The 21,032-nt window shown below is 35.3% G+C and overlaps 1 protein-coding gene across 3 annotated transcripts in view; it reads left to right on the forward strand.

The window, feature by feature from the left end:
• Nucleotides 1-21,032, forward strand: part of DIAPH2 (diaphanous related formin 2) — an 893,504-nt gene that overhangs the window by 63,220 nt on the left and 809,252 nt on the right. For all 3 annotated transcript variants that reach the window (XM_049705081.1, XM_033412217.2, XM_049705082.1), the window contains exons 3-4: nucleotides 268-444; nucleotides 18,375-18,479. In XM_049705081.1, coding sequence (XP_049561038.1) covers nucleotides 268-444; nucleotides 18,375-18,479 — 282 coding nt within the window. The remainder of the gene's footprint in view (nucleotides 1-267; nucleotides 445-18,374; nucleotides 18,480-21,032) is intronic.

The raw sequence follows: 21,032 nt of genomic DNA on the forward strand, positions 1-21,032 counted from the left end.
CTGACCTAGTTACTGTGCAGAACAGAAATGACAAGGGACTAAGTTTTACTTTTGAGGAATACTTTTCACTCCCTAGATTTCTGCGGCTGCAGAGCTACTTCAAGGTTTCAAAATAGTACAATCTCTAACTGGAGCTTGCTGCTTAAAATAACATTTTGTCAAAAGACAATAATGATTCCTAAGTGCTATTTTGATGTTTCAGTTCTTCATGTTTGTTCGTGATTCTCGATCTCTTCCTTAGGGCTTCTTGTTTTTTTCTGTTTGCAGCGTGACCGAATTACAAGTTTTAGGAAATCTACTGTCAAAAAAGAAAAACCTCTTATCCAACATCCTATTGATTCTCAAGTTGCGATGAGTGAGTTTCCAGCGGCTCAGCCATTATATGATGAACGATCTTTGAATTTGTCCGAAAAGGAAGTACTGGATCTCTTTGAAAAAATGATGGTAAGTTAGACCCCCTGATTTTGTTGTAATTTTAAAATGCATGTGCCCAGAGTAGCACTGGGTTCTAAGTAGGGCTGTTTGTATGGACTGTGTTTATATCACATAAAGGAGAGACCAGAAACTTTCTGATACAACAGAACTGTTTTCGAAAGCATCTGTCGTTTTGAGCTATAATATGTCTGTCTCTTCCACTATGAGCTCCTAAAAGGGGGGGCTGTCTTACTTATTTTTGTTCTCTAGTATTCAGTAGTCTGTGGCACACTGAATCAATTTTTTAACTACCTAACTTGTGTTTCTGTTTCTATAAAGCAAAACAGGCCTAAGTCCACTTTTCTGAAAACAATATAAGGTATCTTCTTAGGTATATGAAATAGAGTTGGAAGGACAGAGTGTAAAAAAACAAAACAAAACAGTAGAGGGGACAGAAGAATGAATTCCTCCAAGTTTGTTCTATTATCAACAGTCATACCATCTATATTTTCTAGCATACTTCTTATATTTTATAGCTTGTGATCTAGATTATTTCTTATATTAGATAATAAATATAATACTTTGATTATTCAGCAGTTTATACCAAGAGAGGGGAGAGATGAGGCATCAGGCCATCTTGGATTGGTTTCCTTGATCAGAGAAGTGGAGATCCTGATTCATGATTCATTAATTTCTAATTCTGTCCCACTTATCATGGCAAATTTTTTTTTGTGAATCTCTATTCATTTTGAGTTAAGGTCCACAAGAGTTTCAAAGGTCTCCTTACCCATACCAAAAGAAGAGGTTAAGAATACTGGAAATCTAGACCCTTCTACTCTGCCCATTATGGAACATCTTGTTACCACCCCGCCCCCAACCCCACTAGTAATTGAAAGTTGTTGAATGAATACAAATTCCCTTTATCTTTAAACTTTTCCTTTAATGTTCCTTCTGTCTAGCCAGAGCTGACATCCAGCTTTTCCCTTGTCACAAGTCCTGACATTCCCACTCTCTTCAGCCTTTCCTCCTAGTCCTATGGTACACCCTCTTTCCGGCTGCTCCTTCTATGTCAAATTCTTTGAACATCTTTCAACAACCCTTTCTCTTGTAAAGTCTGTTATCTGCTGACCAGCCATGATGATGATAGCATCTGGCTATCCTTTTGACCCTTCCCTTGCTATTCGTTTTGGTGATTTCAGCTATTACATTGATAACCTTGCCATCACATTGTTGCCCTTAGTTCCTTGGTTTCCTGAACTCAGACCTTTGCATCCATGTATTTAGCTAATTATAGACATGACTACACCTTGGACTGTGTCACTCTTTGGAATGATTCCACCTCTGAGATCTTTAGCTCTGAAACTCTTCTCGGAAGCTAAACGACCTATATTACCTTTTCCAGGCCCTTAATTTTACAGGGCATGTTTGTGTAGTGGTTAAGAACTTGGACTTTGGGGTCATTCAGCCTTGAGGCTGAGTTCTGCCTCTGCCATTAATCACATTACCCTGTGAAGGTGATACATCCTCTCTACACTTTATTTTCCATAACTGTAACAAAGGTATAAGAGGGTCTACCTCATATGGTTATTTTTAGGATTAGAGGAGATGATATTTCTAGAATAGTGCCTGGCATAAAACTTTCTATAAAAATAATTTTATAAATGTTTGTTGCATTTCCTTCCTTTAGCAAATAAAGCTCTGTTCTTTCTTCAGTTTCCCCTCAATTTGCAACTCGGTTGTCTTATCTTAATCACCCCAAACCAACAAAGACAGAAACAAACATTCTTTGACATTAATCAAACTTTTAAATCTTATTTTAAACTCTTCTTCTCTTTACTCAGACTTCACTCAAATGATACTTACTCCTTTAACCAGCTAACCAATCGGTTACTAATTTTTACAGTAGTGAAATAGTTCTTTTAGTTTATCGTGGCATTGCCACCCTCCAGTTCACTTTAGCTCAACACTTACGGGCCTTCTTCCACGCCATTCATTTTCTCAGTCACGTCTAATTGCTTTCCAAATCCCATTGGTTCTGCTTTTGCAATGACTTTTACGTCTGTTTCCTCAGTTGTCCTCCAGATGCTCTTGCCCTGCTTTAGGCAGTATCCCTCTCTGGCTTTTTCTCATGGGCTACAAAAGTAGCCTCCTATCTGGTCTTCCTCCTGTCCTCCAGGTTTTGCCTGTTCTAATCCAGTGGTGCTCTATTCATGATTCTGAAACAGATTCCTTTTCCAAAGCCCCAAGTAGGCCCTTCTGTTTTCACACAGTCATCTTCTATGTCCCTACTCCATTCCCTCCACTGTGCTTCTAGATGACTATTTCACACCTTTACTTTGCTGCTCAGTCCTCAGAACTCTTACCCATCTTTATGCTCTGCTGATGAGCTTGCTGCGTAATTTACTGAGTAAACTGAAGTGATCAGAAGAGAACTTCCACAGACTCTCACCACCACATCTACCTAAGTTTGAGTATCTGCAGTCTTGCTACCTATCACCACCATAGATGAAGTTTTCATCTTCCAGTCCCTCCATTTGTGTACAAGGTTCCATTCCTTTAGACCTACTTACTCAAGGACATTGCTCCAATCATTTTTTCCTCTCTCTTCTGCCCTTCCCAGCAGCATACAAATGTGCTATCTCACTTCACAACTTTTTCATGACCTTATCTCCCTTGCCTGTTACCACTGTATTTTTACTCTCCTTTGAAGGAAGACACCTCCTAATAATTTTGTTTATATTCACTGCTTCTCATTTCTCTCATCTTACTTTCTGTCTTAAACTCACTCTAGCCAGGCTTCCATCCCACCATTCCATCAAAATGGCTCTTATCAGTGTCACCAGAGATCTTTATGCTGCTGAGTCCCATGTTCAGTTTTCAGTTCTCATCTTAACTGACCTATCAGCAGCAGGTGATGCATTTGGCCATAAATCGCCCCCTGCTCCCCCTTTATTTGGTTTTCCTCCTATCTCTTTGGCTGCTGCTTTTTAATCTTCTTTGCGGATTCCTTTTCATGTCCTCAACCTTTAAATGTTGGAGAGGCCCAGGGATCCATCCTTGGACATGTTCTCTTCTCTATCTACACTATCTTCTTTTGTGATTGCAACCAGTACTGTGGCTTTACATTCCACTGTTATTCTCACAATTCTCAAATTTATCTACTACAGCTTAGTCCTCGTGTCTGAACTCTAGACTCTCATAATGAAACTTCATAATTGACATCTCTCTCTGATTGGTCAGTAGACTTCTCAAAAGTAACATATCCAAAACCAAACTGTTGATATTCCCCTCCAAACCTGCTCCTCCCAGTGTTTCCCCCTTCTAAGTTGATGGTATATCCATCTGTCCAGTTACTCAGGCCTAAAACTTTGGAATTGTCTTTGTCTACTCTCTCTTTCTCACATTCCACATTCAATTGACTAGGAAACCCATGCACTCTTCCTTCAAAGTACGGTACTTACAAGAGCTGACCATTTCTTACCGCCTTCACTGGTCCCATACTGGTTGAAGCCTCACCTAGGCTGCTACAATAGTGGTAGAACTATTAGGATTAACACAGTTCCTCATTGGTCTCCCTGCTTCCACCATGACCCTCTGCAGTATATTCTCAACACAGAAACATTACCCTTTTAAAACCTGAACAATGTCATGTCACTTGGGTTCTCAAATCTCTACTATGGCTTCTTGTTTCCCTCAGGGTACAAAAGCCAGTATCCTTATAAGAGCCTGTAAGGCCCTGTATGATCTGATCCCCACTTTACCTCTTCGATATCTTCCTCTTCATTTGCTTCAGTGACACACACATGCCTTTTACATGATGATAGCTGTAAGCAAAAATGATTCCTGGCACTTATAAATTTTTTCAATTTGTGTACAGCATTTACTATGTTTTCAAACCTTTTACAATATTTCCGTTTTGTGGTTTGAATTTTAATTCTAATGTTTCATCAACAAATTACCACTTTCCTCTTTAAATATGTTATGTTTTTAAAAAGATTTGTTTGTGGATTCATAAATGTGACTTAAAGAAAGGTACAACTTGGTGCCACATTTTCCCTAATGAGAATTTTTCCTTCCATGGGAATGTTGGAAAAGGAAATCAGACAATTATGATTTGCTTAAAAGTAACAACAAAAGATCAATAAAAAACTTTTTAAGGGTTGTATCTCTTCTTTGAGAGAAGTCTACTTGTACATTGAACATTTTGCATTTTCTTTATTATCTTCAGTTTGTCTGTAATCAGGTTAAGTGAACAACTTATTTTATGAATTTTCACAGCTTTCATTTACTGTGCACCCTTGGGCCCAGCATGTAACTGAGCAGTTTACATGTATTGTTTCAGCTGATCTTTGTGACAGTGCTGCAAAGAAGGCAACATAGTTATACTGCATTTTTCAGATAAGGAAATTAAAGCTTAGAGAGAGGCTAAAGAAATTGGTTCTGTAACTTGCCTTAGCTAATACGGCGCTGAGCTCAAACTTAAATTTAGGTACATAAAAATCTAAAAAATTGGCATTTTGGTAATCTCTATCTTTAATAATATTTCATTTAAGCTAAATGTAAAATTAATACACTTTCTTTGCACGCATACTAAGTGGAAGTAGAAGGCAACTCTGAGATACATTGCCTCGCAGGTAAAGCGAGATGGATGGATTGTTTCCTATTGATGACAGAAGGTTGTCTTTTTCCAGAGCATCGATTGAAAAGAAAGAGGCCCACAATTTAGTTTTGGAAAACTGTTAAAATGCCATCTTCAAAGTTGATTGGGAGAAGACACTTAAGTCGTCAGAAGTAGATTTCCAGATATGAAATTTCCCTTTTTTATTTCATTCTTTGTAGGTGTCCTTCCATGTACAAATAATGTAATAGATGTACTTTTCCTACTTGGTGGCTATTATGACAATCTTGTCTCTCTTGATTCTCATCCTTCATTGTGCTATTCCTGTTTTCAGACTTTTTACACTTTAGAGTACCACAAATGTTTAGACCATTGGGCCTAAACACTTTGTATGTGTTTTAGGATAGCATACCTTGAGGAGTGAAACATTTAAAATAATTACATAAAATAGCACATTATAGACAGTAACAGAGTATGAGACGCTTGACAAGAAATATATTACATTAAAATTGCTAATATAATTTATTATTTGGAATTTCTGGGGGATGATATATTTTGGTGAAACTTTTGGTGAAAGGCTTAAGTAATGAAAGGCAATATTCAAATAAATCCTCTATTACTCTGATAATTGAAACTCTTGTTATGTCTGAGGATCATATTTGTCAACAGAAGTTCTCCCTGTACAGGTTTGTAGATGTAGATAATAGGGCAATGTTGGGCTCAATCTGAAATTACTACAGATTTTTAAAAAAGTGTTAATTCTTTTATTTGATTACTGTAACTTGTATTTAACTACTAATAGCTCATTTTAAATACCACTTGACACTTTATAGTCAAGTAAAATCCTGGAATGAGTCCAGTTAACTGAAAGATCTGAATGGTTAGGTTTTACTTTACTAGTGAGTTAGTAGATTACTAACGTTCCATTGACAATGACATCTGTTCTACGCATTGATATGCCACTTTTCATATTGTGGCTGCTCAAGGAAACAAGTATAGACAGATCTTCTGAGTAAGGGTATCCATGGCTATTGCTGATGGATGTAAAGCTCTAAATTTGAAACTTTTAGATGACTGCTTTTTTCATGGAGCACACACTATTTATTATCAGCATGTGTTCAGTAGTTTGTAAAACTGGATTTTGTACTTGGAGTGTGGTCATTGCCTATTAATTGAAAATTAGAAAGTGGTTCTTTTATTAAAACTTCCAGGAGTGGAAAAAAATACCCTCACTCGTTTTTATATGATTTTTATATTTACCTGCATGGGATAAACTATACTTGCTCTTTAAGATTCCTGTTCCCCTTTTCTGCCCAGTCGTGTTTTCAAATCTTCCACAAGTGGGTAAAGGTAGTAGGACCAAGACAACAATACTGCTTCCACATTTTTGGGAGGGTAATTTTAAAAGATGACTGAACTATTGTAATATTACATATCACCTTTAACCCCCAATTCAAATTTGAATGAGGTTCATATTTATCATCTTTTTCATGTTAATCAGAGACATTTTGTATTGTCTCTAGTTAGGACTGGTGAAATATCTTCTCCCTTACACTTTAAATATACGGAAATTAATAATGCTGTAATTGAATAACTATTCAACATGTTAAGGTATCATAGCCTTTGAGCTTACTGAGAATAACTGAACTGGTCTTTGTACATTGAGAATACTGCTTAAGGACTATTAAATGTTTAATAGCGATAGCTCATTTTTGAATAATGCAATCAGAGCAAGGAGAGAAATGTGTCTGGACACTGTCCATTTCCTTTTTTTTTTTAACTTCTTTATTGGGGTATAATTGCTTTACAATGGTGTGTTAGTTTCTGCTTTATAACAAAGTGAATCAGTTATACATATGCATATGTTCCCATATCTCTTCCCTCTTGCGTCTTCCTGCCTCCCACCCTCCCTATCCCACCCCTCCAGGCGGTCACAAAGCACCGAGCTGATCTCCCTGTGCTATGCGGCTGCTTCCCACTAGCTATCTACCTTATGTTTGGTAGTGTATATATGTCCATGCCTCTCTCTCGCTTTGCCACAGCTCACCCTTCCCCCTCTGTCCATTTCCTTTTGAATATTATTTCCCTTTTGTATGCAACTGTTCTAAAACTGTTTTTTTTTTTTTTTTGCTTAGGGGATAGGGGATTTCCATTTTAAGCTTAAAAAAATAAATATACAGAGATGTCTTGGAAGTTCAAGTTGGAATTTAATTTCTTTTACCTAGTACAGGATCTATTGAGTGGAAGTCCAGCTGGTGTTGGTTACATTAGAGTCCTACAGATATGTCAATAAGGACTGTGTTTTAATATAGGTAATTAAATAATTTAATTGTATACAAAAGATGAGGCTAGTGATGATTAATGATTTATGATTAATTTCTAGGCACACTTCATTTCAACTTCCGTTATTAAAGGCAATGTTTAATATATGATTCCACATGCAAATGTGATGTTTTATACTTTGTTTCTGTTCAGCAATTTACATTAATATATTTTGCATTTTGGGCATAATTTAATGATTGTACAGTCATATGCAATAAATATTAAATTATCTGTCCCATATTCCATCTGGTAGAACTCAAATAATCCCAAAGCTTTTCATTTTGTTCTCTCACTTTTGCCTTTCATCAGTTTTGAGAGCCTGTTTGACTTTGGACCCCAGGTGCTGTCCTTGTTTTCCCCTGACTGCTGTCATGGGTTTCTTTCTCACCCAACAGCAGTCTTTTAGGAGTTGGTTAGCTAGGATGAGAACCTTTTAGTGCTCTCATCGTAAGTAATTTTAATTAAAGGTTAAGTTACTGTAAAATAAGTTATTGGTAACATAGGTCTTAAAATCTATAATAAGGCATGGGAATAATTTTCAGGAATGGCTAGATCCTTAGAAATTATCTAGATAGCCTACTTTCCATTTTTTACATTTATATTTCCAATATCCTTACTCTGTATCATTGGACTGAGAGAACGCCAGCATCATTTCTAGTCATTTTATTTTCTTACACACATTCCCAAGTAAAGCATATAAAGGAGGAGCAAAACTTACCCTGTAAACAGGTCTCAAAGTTAGCTAATCTGGGTCACTTTTAAATTTCCTTCCAAAATATAATTCTCACCAAAAGTTCACAAATAAGGGAGTAGTAGGATAGAAGTCCCAGGAAGAGGAATTAAGGTAACTAGGTTTGTAAATTTACTCTGATTGTAGCTGATAAACTTCACAATTCACTGATTCTGTTCTTGATTTGTACATAGAAATGTTTCCTAAGGTATTTTTTCTGTTTGAAAAGTTCCACTAGTGTTTTTTGCCATGAAGGCATTTTCACGACCGTGTATTGATATGTGCAGTGTGCCAGGTCGTGTGCTACATGCTGCAGGTACACAGATAAATCCAGTTCCTCCCTTGCCCCCAGAGAGCTCAGAATTTAGTCAGGGAGGCAAGCAAGTAAACACAGGATTTCCATGGTAATAGGACAGCTGTGAATAGGCTCCTGTGAGTACTTAAGCCAGCACAGGGGCTCAGGGAGGAAAAAGAGAAGATCTGAATATACTACGAAACCCAGTGTCACTTCTGAATTTTCAGTCTTTATTTTTTTGACATTAAAGTGTTCTCAGAGTTTGAATGACTTAGTTCATCAAGGTCCAATGCCTTCTATATGCCAGGTACTGTTCTAAGTTCTGAGGAGGGAGGGAGAGAGAGAGAGAGAGAGAGAGAGAGAGCGAGAGCGAGCAACTCAAGGAAAATCCTTGCTGTCAAGGGTAGAGGTGATATGGCAGAACGTAAGGTGTAATTGTGGGGAAAAAAAAAAGGAAAAGCAAAGACATATTTCTGTATCACGGAGAAGTTTATTTGACAACTCTCTACTGAATGCCAGATACTTTGTTAGGTGCAGGGGAGCATAAAGATGGCAAAGACGCTATCCCTGCCTCTAGGTTTTTATTTTGTATGACTCCCAAGGTAAGAATAGCTTTTATATTTTTAAATGGTTGCAGATAATCAAAAGAAGACTGTTTCAGGGCACATGAAAATCTGAAATTCAGTGTTCATAAATGCAATTTTGTTGAATGCAGCCGCAGCCATTTGTTTACATATTGTTGATAGTTCCTTTTACACTGTAACTGCAGAGTTGGGTAGTTGTGACAAAGACCCTGTGACCCGCAAAGCCTAAAACATTTAATGTCTGGCCCTTTATAGTAAAAGCGTCAACATCTGGACTAGTGTAGTAGTCTCTAAACTTTCTAATTTCCTATCCCGTTAGAAAAAAAAAATATATTTGAGCAAGTAACACCAATATGTTTTATTTATAAAATATACACATATATGTATGTACTAATACTATATATAAAATACAGACATAGAAAAGAATGAGAAAAACATGCAATGAACAAGATTTTAAAATGATTTAAAATGAGTTTATTTTATTTATTAATGGTGCAAAAGCCTTTGCTGTCGCGATTAATAACTTTTTAGTGAGAGCAATGTCAGTGTGTCATTATTTTTTATGTCTTGTTTTAAAAAAGAGACTAATTAGAAGGTTTAGTTCCGAGTCCATTTTATTTTGATATTTGGTTTAATGTCTGTTATAGTTGAAACATAAATCTGACAACGATGCATAGGTCCAAGTGGAACGAGAACATCATTAGCAACACTTATTAAATCATAGTATTAACTTTGCTCAGTCCAGTCCATGAATCAGGCAAAAGTTTCCTGCTGAACCACGGCTAGTAAATTTCCATCTCCCTTGATGACGGTCAGTTGTTCTTGGAACTAATCTGAAGTGTTGCGTTTTTATATTTGTGAATAAATTGGTTCAAAATGGCTTTAAAAAACGGGCTTCACTAGATGTCATCAGGGACATGGGCTTTTTGCATTTTTCCTTCCACATACTTAATGTGTAGACCCCCGCCCCCATGTTTGTCTACTCATGTCCGCTGCAGACATTGTACCTAATACCCGGAAGAAGAAAGAAGAGGTGAGTCATGCAAGGGTGAAGGAGACCCACCTGGCAGTTGTGTCTGCCAGTGTGTGGCTTTTTCAATGAAGTTCATTTGAAAAGCAGTTACTTTCTCACCAGTTGTTAACTCTTAAGGGATTACTTGTCCTTTTGTGAATGAAAAATGCCCAAGTCATGTGAAATTTCAGAAGTTTTAAAATACTTTGTCATGAAATAGCTGGAAATCTCTCTGTAAGATACATGTTTTCATGCTCACTTCCTGTCTCATTTTAAAATATTGTAAGTATTTACAGTATTTGAAATATCTTGCTTTTATAAAAAACAACAAAAAACACCTACATTCTTGACTCTGCATACCGCTGTGTGTATTTTGATTTCAACTTCTTTCTTGCAATGGTTTAAATTTTATATGTGGGCTAACCTTCCTTACTCAGGAATGCTTCCCACTTACAGTTTTTTCATAAAACATCCTTTTATTAAATAAATCATTTATTTTGGCAATATGTTTTCTCTGTTACATTGTTCCATTAGCAACTCAAAGAAAAGTAGTTTTTATATTTCATTATTGGAACAATCTAGCAAATAATATAAGCTGAGTTTTTTAAAAGAAAAAACAGCTGTATTTTCATTCAGCTGTATGATAAACCTCCCACACTGAGTAATTTTTCTAATACTTGTTTTAGCAAATTTTCAGCAATGATTTCTATGTGTCTTCTGACAGTATTTGCTGACAAAGGAATGTGTTTTAGTTTATTGCCATGTTGTTTTGCATGTATTATTTCAGCTGCTTCTACCAAGTGTTCCCCCAATGTCATGGGACCTTTTGTCTTTTGCTATTAAAGAAAGAAAACATTCAAAAGAGTCTTCTAAACATGTGTCATTAAGTTTACAAAATTTCACTAAGTACTGGATTGCGTATCACATGATTCTAATTATTGCTGAGAAAGTCGAAAAAGCTTTCCTCATGGTCTAGATGTTTGGATTTTAAATGGTCTGCAAGTTTGAGGTAGCTTTATACTATCATTAGCTAATATTTTTAAGGTGCGATATGCACATAAAATGAGAGTCATCAGTGATAATTGATATACATGCATATTTCAGATAGTTACCTTACTAATTTTTAATCTTGTGGGACCAGCTTCTTATCAGCCTTATATTTTTATTACTTTTATCATATGATATAACTGATGAAAGGCTCAGACCTATGAGTAGGAGATATAACAGTCTAGTATTTTCTTGTTCCTCTGTACTTGCATTATTGGTATTATTATCCTCAATCTGTTGTCTTTGCAAGAATCTTTTAAAGCTACTTTTCTATTTTGTTGTTGTTGTTTTGAGGGTTGACTTAGTTAAAACTTGGTAAAATAGTCTGTAAGTCCACTTAACCAGGTACTTGTAAACTGCAGTACGTTGCAGTACACTGACAGTGAAAAAATATGCATTGTGAATACCCCACTCTTCCCTTGAGATACCTCATGTACTATTTGGACCTACGGATCCAGTGAGGGCTTCAGTGTTATTCTCATGTTAAATATTGAAGCTTATTTTCTTGTATTTTGAATAAACATCAATATTTCACAAACCACAGTGGATCCTTTAAGTAATCTTTGGATTCTGGACACTGGTTCCATGTTGAGCTCAGGATTAAGGATTATGGGAGAGTAAAAATAATATTTGGGTTTCCTAATAGCTAAATAGATGTTCTGAATTTACCTTATTGATGGTGAAGAGGTATATGTAGGTGTTCATAGTTGTAGTTTCCTCCAATTGGCCCTGAAAGTAGAAATAGCTGAAGACTTTTTGTGCAGTACTCAGTAACATTCACTTAATTTCATGCTTGCTTGCCCCGGCTTTTGGCTCCATACCATTTGTAGGGATAATGTATTTGGACAATTTTTTTCCCCTTTAACTTTGTTTTCCATGTAAACTTCTATATGTTATGCTGCTACATTCTATATAGGTAAACTTAACTGGATCATTTGACGACATGAGGTAGTTAATTAATACCAGGTACAATTGGCCATTTATTTACTTATGTAGAAAATTCCTGATGCTTTTATTGGAATTTTAAAAAGAAATGTTCTGTCCTTTCTAGTTCTAGTAGAGGAATTATCTATAGAGCATATCTTTATATGAACGTTTCTTTAGAAAAGAATAAAGAAATAAATGTAAAAATCCATTAATTTATAATCTTAAAATAATCAAAGATAACTATAATTGCTGTTCATGCTAGGGTATATTTTTAGGTACTAGGGTATCATTAGTTTATTCTCTTCAGGGGTACAGGTCCCCTCGAGATAGAAGTTAAAGAATACTTGGATAATTACTATTGAGAAGCAGAAGGAAGAGGGCAAGCATTAGATGGTGAAGTGAAGTTCAGATTTAAAAACAGCGAGTGGAAAATCCAGCCTTAAACTGGGATCAATGCATGTTGCAGAAACAGAAACAGTTACTTTATAGAAAATATATAGACATTTTTAGCAACTGCATAGAAAGAAGGAGAAAGTATTACTTCTTATAGAGGAGGAAAAGATGTAAAAACATAAAGGGTTGACATTTACCTTTCATAAAACAAGTGAGGAAAACAGTGGAAGGGTTAGGAAAATAGAAAATGATGTTAGGACACGAGAAAGTTTAAAAAATTATACTGTCACCTGTTTAAAGATTTACTGGGCGGTGAGAGGGAGAACGAGAGAGAGAATGAGAATGAATGAATGAAAGAGAGTACAAATGAATGAATAGGCAGCTGGTTCAACTTTTAACCTTCTCATTTGACTCTATTCTTATACGGCTCCTCAGTTATAACTTTAAGAATACAATGTGTATTTGCTGAAGAAGTGAAGGAGTTTGTCTATAATAGGAAAATTGCATCATGGCATAAGTGGTAGGAGATAAAATGGTTTAGTGTTTACAAACATGGCTTGATACAAATATTATAAGTGGTCAGTTATTTACTTCAGCATTTCTTAAATTACAAAATACCACATTCTTCTCATGTATTGTGGAAGTACTAACTAAATGTTAAATACACTAAAAGCTTGCTTTTGTGTTTTGAGTACTATAAGAACTCAGTGTGTTTAACACTACTATATATAAAATAGATGACCAATAAGGACCTACTGTATAGCACAGGGAACTCTACTCAATATCTTATAATAACCTATAATGGAAAAGAATCTGAAAAAGAATATTTATGTGTGTGTGTGTGTGTGTGTATATATATATATATATATATATATATATAACTGAATCACTTTACTGTACACCTGAAACTTAACATTGTAAATCAACTATATTTCAATTAAAAAGAAAAATACTCAGTATGTTTAGTAGTTTCATATTCAATTACATTTTTTAGAATTAATATTGAATTATGAGTATTGCTCTATTTAGTTTTATGATTGTATTATAAAGCTGGAGTTAATGATTTGGAAGTATTAGCTGCCTAATTAGTAGTATGCTGCTTCTTTCTGTAAAAATAAGATGAGTCATTGTTCATGTGAATGGTACCTAGTCCCAATCAACCTATGCAGCAGATTTATAGGTATAAAAAATGTTTGTGGCTTTGCTCTATAGATAATTCCTCTACTAAAACTAGAAAGGCTAGAACATTTCTTTTTAAAATTCCTCACTTGTTTTATGAAAGGTAAATGTCAACCCTTTATGTTTTTACATCTTTTCCTCCTCTGTAAGAAGTAATACTTGCTCCTTCTTTCTATACAGTTGCTAAAAATGTCTATATATTTTCTATAAAGTAACTGTTTCTGTTTCTGCAACATGCATTGATCCCAGTTTAAGGCTGGATTTTCCACTCGCTGTTTTTAAATCTGAACTTCACTTCACCATCTAATGCTTGCCCTCTTCCTTCTGCTTCTCAATAGTAATTATCCAAGTATTCTTTAACTTCTATCTCGAGGGGACCTGTACCCCTGAAGAGAATAAACTAATGATACCCTAGTACCTAAAAATATACCCTAGCATGAACAGCAATTATAGTTATCTTTGATTATTTTAAGATTATAAATTAATGGATTTTAAATTATAAATTAATGGGTTTTGTGGATTTTGTGTTTGTGGTAAAGCAAATTAAAATATTTAGAGAAAAGCTCCTAAGTATCACATTGGTTCAACAGATATTTATTAAATGCCTGGTGCATTCCAGGAACGCATACTCTTTGCTTGGAAATACAAAGAAAAAAAGAACCCAGTTTCTTCCCTCAGTTAGCTTATATTGATACAATATAGGAAATTAATATGGAAGAATAGAATGAAGATAGTCATTTCTAAATGAGATGCTTTGGGGGAAATCTGAAGAATTAGCAGAAGTACATGAGTTAGCCCGATATGGATTTGGGTGTGGTGGGGTGCGGTGAGGTGGGATAAGATGGGGGTTAATAGATGAAGAGGGTGCTGAAGTTGACAGCATTCTAGGCAGAGAGAACAGCATCATGAACAAAGTAATGGAAGTGTGTAACAGCATAGTGTATGTAGAAAAACTGCAAACAAGCTTGTATCATTCAAACCTAAGGGGTAAGATGAAAAGTGGTAAAAAAGAAAAAAAGGGTACAAATGAACTTATTTACAAAGCATAAGTAGAGTCATGGATGTGGAAGACAGGCTTATGGTTACCAGGGGGTATGGGTGCAGGGAGGGATAAATTGGGAGATTGGGATTGACATATGCACAATACTATATAGAAAATAGATAACTAATAAGAACCTGCTATATAGCACTGGGAACTCTACTCAATACTCTGTAATGGCCTATATGGGAAAAGAATCTAAAAAAAAGAGTGCATATATGTATATGTGTAACTGCTTCACTTTGCTGTAAACCTGAGGCTAATACAATATTGTAAGTCAACTATACTCCAACAAAAATAAAACAAAAAAAAGAAGGGTCTAGGCCATTTACAGGAAAAAAAAGAAATGAGACCAGGGAAGTGATAATAACACTAATAGCTAGCATTCTTTGATGGCTAGTTAATATACACGAGGCTTGGGTTCATGATCACAATTAATCTTGACATTCCTCTGAGGTCTGTATTCTCCATATTCCCCTTAATGTCCTGCCTGCCTCCATGACTCTAGTCTGATAGCATGATCTTAGCAGTGTGTGCCATTAAAAATTGGATTAGAGGTACATGGTAACATAGAAATGTCACTGGAAGGAGAGCAAACTCTCTACCTAGAGACTGCCAAAGGTGACACTGTTAAGCCTGGCTGTGACGTGTACAAATACAATCTTGTCACCGTTCCAGAGTCGATTCTACTTGGGGATGCAGATTCATGCTAACTACATTTTCAGGAGACTATAATTTAACCAGAATGTTATGAGATGGTAGGGACATAGTCCATTATACATGAGCAGTATTTAGGGGGTTTTGATGGAAACAAACACAATATGAGTCAGCAGAATGATGTACTTGCCAATAAAGCCATAAAATCTGAAGCTGAATTAATAGAGGTATAGTATTTCAAGGTGAAGGATGTGGAAGTCCTTTCCTTCCTTCATCTGCCTATCAAAGGGGATAGGTATATATACACGAAATTTATAAGTATTGATTGTGAATTAATCATCATAGGAGTCACTGCAGTGGGTGCAACAATAGATCATGAGATTCTTGCTGTCACTGAAGTTACTATTCAATTGATGCAGTTTGATTACTTTTTATGTATCCTTTGTTTTTTCCCCCACATTCTCACATATGAATCTTTAAAATAATTTTAGTATTTTTCTTTGTTGGCCTATTAGTTTACTTGATTAAAAAATAGTAATGGTTAGAATTACTAAGCAAGTAAAGGGATAAAAATACTGATTTCTTTTTCTGTTTTTAAAAAATTGAGGTACCATTCAGATGCAATAAAATTCACCCTATTAAAGTATACAGTTCAATGTGTTTTTTTCATATATTCAAATAGCTGTGTAACCATCACAACAATCACTTTCAGAACATTTTTATCACCCCCAAGAGAAACACCGTATATGTTGGCAGTCACACCCCAATTCTCCCATCCCCACCTTACCCTGCCCCTGACAACCTCTAATCCACTTTCTGTCTCTATAGATTTGCCTGTTCTGGATATTTAATATAAATGGGATCTTACAATATATGGCCTTTTGTGACTGGCTTCTTTCATTTAGCATAATGTGATTTCAAGGTTCATCCATGCCATAGCATGTATCAGTACTTCATTCCTCTTTGTGGCTGAATAATATTCAGTTGCATGGACATATGACATTTGTTTATCCATTCATCACTTGATGGACATTTGGATTGTTTCCACTCTGATGCTGCTGCTGCTATGAACATTCATGTACAAGTTTCTTTTTTTTTTTTTTTTAAAGATTTTTTGATGTGGACCATTTTTAAAGTCTTTATTGAATTTGTTACAATATTTCTTCTGTTTTATGTTTTTTGTTTTTCTGGCCCTGAGGCATGTGGGATCTTAGCTCCCTGACCAGTACAGGGGTCAAACCTGTACTCCCTGCATTGGAAGGCAAAGTCTTAACTGCTGGACTGCCAGGGAAGTCCCCATGTACAAGTTTTTATGTGAACAGATGTTTTCATTTCTCTTGGGTATAAGCTGAGTCATGTGGTAACTCTAAGTATAACTTTTTGAGGAACTGCTAGACAGTTTTCCAAAGTGGCTGCATCATTTCACATTCTCACCAGCAGTGTGTGAGGGTTCCAATTTCTCCACATCCTCACCAACAATTGTTATTACCTTTTTTGTCATAGCCATCCTGGTGGGAGTGAAATGTTATCTCACTGTGATTTTTTTTTTTTTTTTTTGCGGTACGTGGGCCTCTCACTGTTGTGGCCTCTCCCGTTGCGGAGCACAGGCTCCGGACGCGCAGGCTCAGCAGCCATGGCTCACGGGCCTAGCCGCTCCGCGGCATGTGGGATCTTCCCGGACCGGGGCACAAGCCCGTGTCCCCTGCATCGGCAGGCGGACTGTCAACCACTGTGCCACCACGGAAGCCCTCACTGTGATTTTGATTTGCATTTCCCTGATGAATAATGATGTTGAACATCATGTGCTTATTGGCCATTTGTATATCTTCTTTAGAGAAATGTCTATTCAAATCCTTTGCCCACTTGTATTTGGGTTATTTGTCTTTTTATTGTTGTCTTGTAAGGCTTCTTTTTATAATTTATATACAAGCCTCGTATCAGACATATGACTTGTAAACATTTTCACCCATTCTGTAGGTTGTCTTTTCATTTGATGTTACTTTTTGAAGCATAGTCCTTTCCAACTTGATTTTGTGACCCTTCAAGGGTGTCTTAATATAGCGGTCCCCAACCTTTTTGGCACCAGGGACTGGTTTAGTGAAAGACAATTTTTCCAAGGACAGGGAAGTGGGGGATGGTTCAGGCTGTAATGCGAGCGATGGGGAGCGGCAGATGAAGCTTTGCTCACCTGCTGCTCACCTCCTACTGTGTGGCCCAGTTTCTAACAGGCCATGGCCTGGGGTTTGGGGGCCCCTGTCTTAATGTGTTGCAGGGGTTAACATGAGTTTCAAAATGAAGAAAAATAATTTGTCTAGTGAAAATGTTATACATGTGTGTGTATCACAATATAAAGGAAGATTTCCAACCAAATTAAAGCTTATTGAACCTCAAAACAATGTGTTGTCGTAACAATATTTTTCTCTACAGTGAGTAGTTTTTGTTATCCCTATACGGGTAACTATGTTTCTGATTTTCTTTTTTCCAAATTCAGCAACTTCTCATGAATCTTTCTTCAGTGACATATTGTAGCTATATATTTCCTATTAATTTACAAATCATATTTGCTCTTCTAGATAATAATGATCCTACGAGAACATATGCCAAATAGTAAAGTGTTTATCTGTTTATTTTTGCTATCAGTGTAAATAAATAGCTTTGCTAAGGTATGATGTATATCTATACTATAAATTGCCAGTTTATTCTATGAAATAGTTAAAAGTTTTTTTTCTTTCTGCTCATTTATTGAGTAGGTAGTGATATGAACCATGATTATATGGTAAAGTTTATACAAGATTATGGTATATAGAGTGAAAAATAATAGTGAAGGAGCCAGAAAAATGATGGTTGTTGTTAGTCATAGCATGACTTACTATTTTAAGATAAAAAATATTAATTTTTTTCTTTTTTTAAAATTTATTTTATTGAGGTATAGTTGATTTATAATGGTGTGTTAATTTGTGCTGTACAACAAAGTGATTCAGTCATACATATATATATATTCTTTTTCATATTCTTTTCCATTATGGTTTATTACAGGATATTGAGTATAGTTCCCTGTGCTATATGGTAGGACCTTGTTGTTTAATATTTACTAATCACTTTTGAAACTTGTAAGCAGAAATTTGCTAATGCTCACAATAAATGTTCTTTTTAACAGGAGGACATGAACCTTAATGAAGAACGAAAAGCTCCTTTACGAAACAAAGATTTTACCACCAAGCGTGAGATGGTCGTCCAGTATATTTCTGCTACTGCCAAATCTGTAAGTAGTGAGAATCTCCTGGCACCCACATAATGAGCTTAGCGTTATCTGCTTAAAAAGAAACAAATCTTGGCTCTCCAAGTTCTTGCCTCAATGTACTTATATAGACTTCGTAAAAGAAGCATATACATGTACTTTAATACATTTTGTATATATTTCAAAACTGTTCTTAATTAGAGAGACTTCCATTCTTATAAACAAGACAGACTAAGGATAGAGGGCTCTGAGTTAATCCAGTAAGTTTTGGGGCTGAGTTTTTGTGCACTTACTAACAAATGACAGCAATTTGCAGGTATTCCACTTAATACACAGTTTGTTACATGAACATTTCAGATTTTGAGGGAGAAGATACAAACATAGCCTAGTCACAAGATTTAACTAAGTTTACATTAAAGCTATATGTCCGGTATCTGCTTGCATGAAATTTTTAGCAATGCTTTTAATAAGCAGTTTTGGTTTTTTTCATTATTTTCTGTGATGCTAACTATGTAAACTACCTCATAATTGTTATTATACATACAGCTAAATTTAACATAAAGAAGGGTTTTTAATAGGAGCTTTAATGAAATCTGTGCGAGTCTCAAAAGACTTGAAAGTAGGGTTCATTGAAAAGACTTGTCTTCAGCAGGAAAATCTTTGTGTTTTAATGGAATGTGTTGCCTTGTTCATTTCCTAAGGTGCTTCCAAAAATAGTCTTCAGGTTTGATTTATTTTTGTAAGAAAAAATGTATTTTTTGAAATGGTGAAATATATCTTTTACATTTCTGTAAAGAAGAAGCTTTTCACATTTAGAATTCATAACATCACTATATTTGTTATATATTATATACATGTGTGTATGTATGTATGTATCACACAGTGATTTTATGTTTGTGTAATATGTATATCACACACAAAAACATTTACATTTAAGACATACATATTTTAAATGTAAAAACTTGACCAGTGAATAAAATAGCTCTTCAGTGGAAAAATATGTTCTAAAGTTATTTGGCTATCCTATTAATGCTATTTCAGTACAGTGATTGCAGTGGCAATTACTGATGCATTTTGCCCTGAATTCTACAATTGTATTGATTCCATATTGTACTTCAAGCAAGCTAAATCTGAATGCTGAACTATTTAAACATAACGCATTGCAGCTCTGCCAGAGCAGAGCAACAGCATGTTTTTTAATTTGCTTCTGGTATCCAAGGGCAGAAATATGTTTCAAGTGATAAGTGAAATTTGCCATGAGCATTGTTTTCAATAGAATTAGGTGAGGCATAGGTTTTGCTTTGAAATTCTGATGAATCTCCTCATTTTTGTAGTCAGCTTATTGTTCACAGTAAAATGCTTTAGGAAGTGCAGGGTGTACATTCAATGTTATTTTTCAAATACCTAAAGGCAAATACACTAGTAAATCTATATAGCTAAATCTGAGTGCAAAGTACAGATAATAATACATGAATAATTATGTGGTGTTTTTAATGGTAAGATTTTGTTAGTGTTTCTGGCTCATTTGTTGTTTTTGTTTGTGTAAGTGGGACTGAATATAATCAAGATTGTATGAAGCTCTTACTCCTTAACCTTTTGATATTGACTCTATCTCTATGTAGAGCTTGTTTTCACTTATCCTATTGTTTCCTCTTCAACTGACCAGAGAGATGCACACTTTTAATTTATAGACTCATTTTTAAGATTAAAATGCTAAACTTTGGGTAAACATTGGATGAGCTCTCTACAATTGCTTTATTTGAAACATGGAAATTGAATGTTTCTCAAAAGACATGAAAATACTATATTTAAGGTGTTAGGCTCAAAATCAGTACTATAACTATTTAGTATGTGATCCTTATTTGCTTCCTTTAGCACACGTAGGAGCACCTGATGTGTGTACAGAACTTTCATTAGAGCTCTAAGGTTATACATTTTATTTGCAAATATTTTTCATGGACCAAATATTATGATGAAAGAAAGCCTGTTGATAAGCATGCTTTAAAGCTTTCTCACTTTGGGGAGACATTCATTAGTGCTGTGTTTTCTGTGGCGAAAACAAAGGAAATTGCATATGTGATTTCCTTTTGAAGGTGATAGGGATGCCATTCAGTGACAAACCATCCTCTCATCTTTTGACCTCTTCGTGATCATGACAATAACATTTGCATAAATTATAACCTAACCTATGCCCATTTACCTATGTGTAACCAAGGTTTCCATCCTGCTGTTTTTTATTAGGCTTTAGATATGCTTTGCTTGTCATACCTTTTTATGCTTACTTTTTCATTATATTGATACACTGATTAAAAATGTTTCCACTTTTAAAGTAGATATGATTGTAACCACTTCTTTATGAAAATGCTTTACAAGTAGCCAAAACTTTCATCTTGAAGTAAAAGCAAAGTTAAGGACTACAGTCCATGGTGGAAAAATGTCTTGTAGTCATATGTAAAATGTGTGAAAATTACAGTTAAATTTAAACATAAATTGTACATTTCCACCTTTAACACCTGCATTAGTCATTTTGTGTGGAATTGAAAAACAAATAAAATATGAGCTCAGTAAGAGACGTGG

This window comes from Orcinus orca, chromosome X (assembly GCF_937001465.1).
Source record: "Orcinus orca chromosome X, mOrcOrc1.1, whole genome shotgun sequence".
Classification (NCBI taxonomy): Eukaryota; Metazoa; Chordata; class Mammalia; order Artiodactyla; family Delphinidae; genus Orcinus; species Orcinus orca.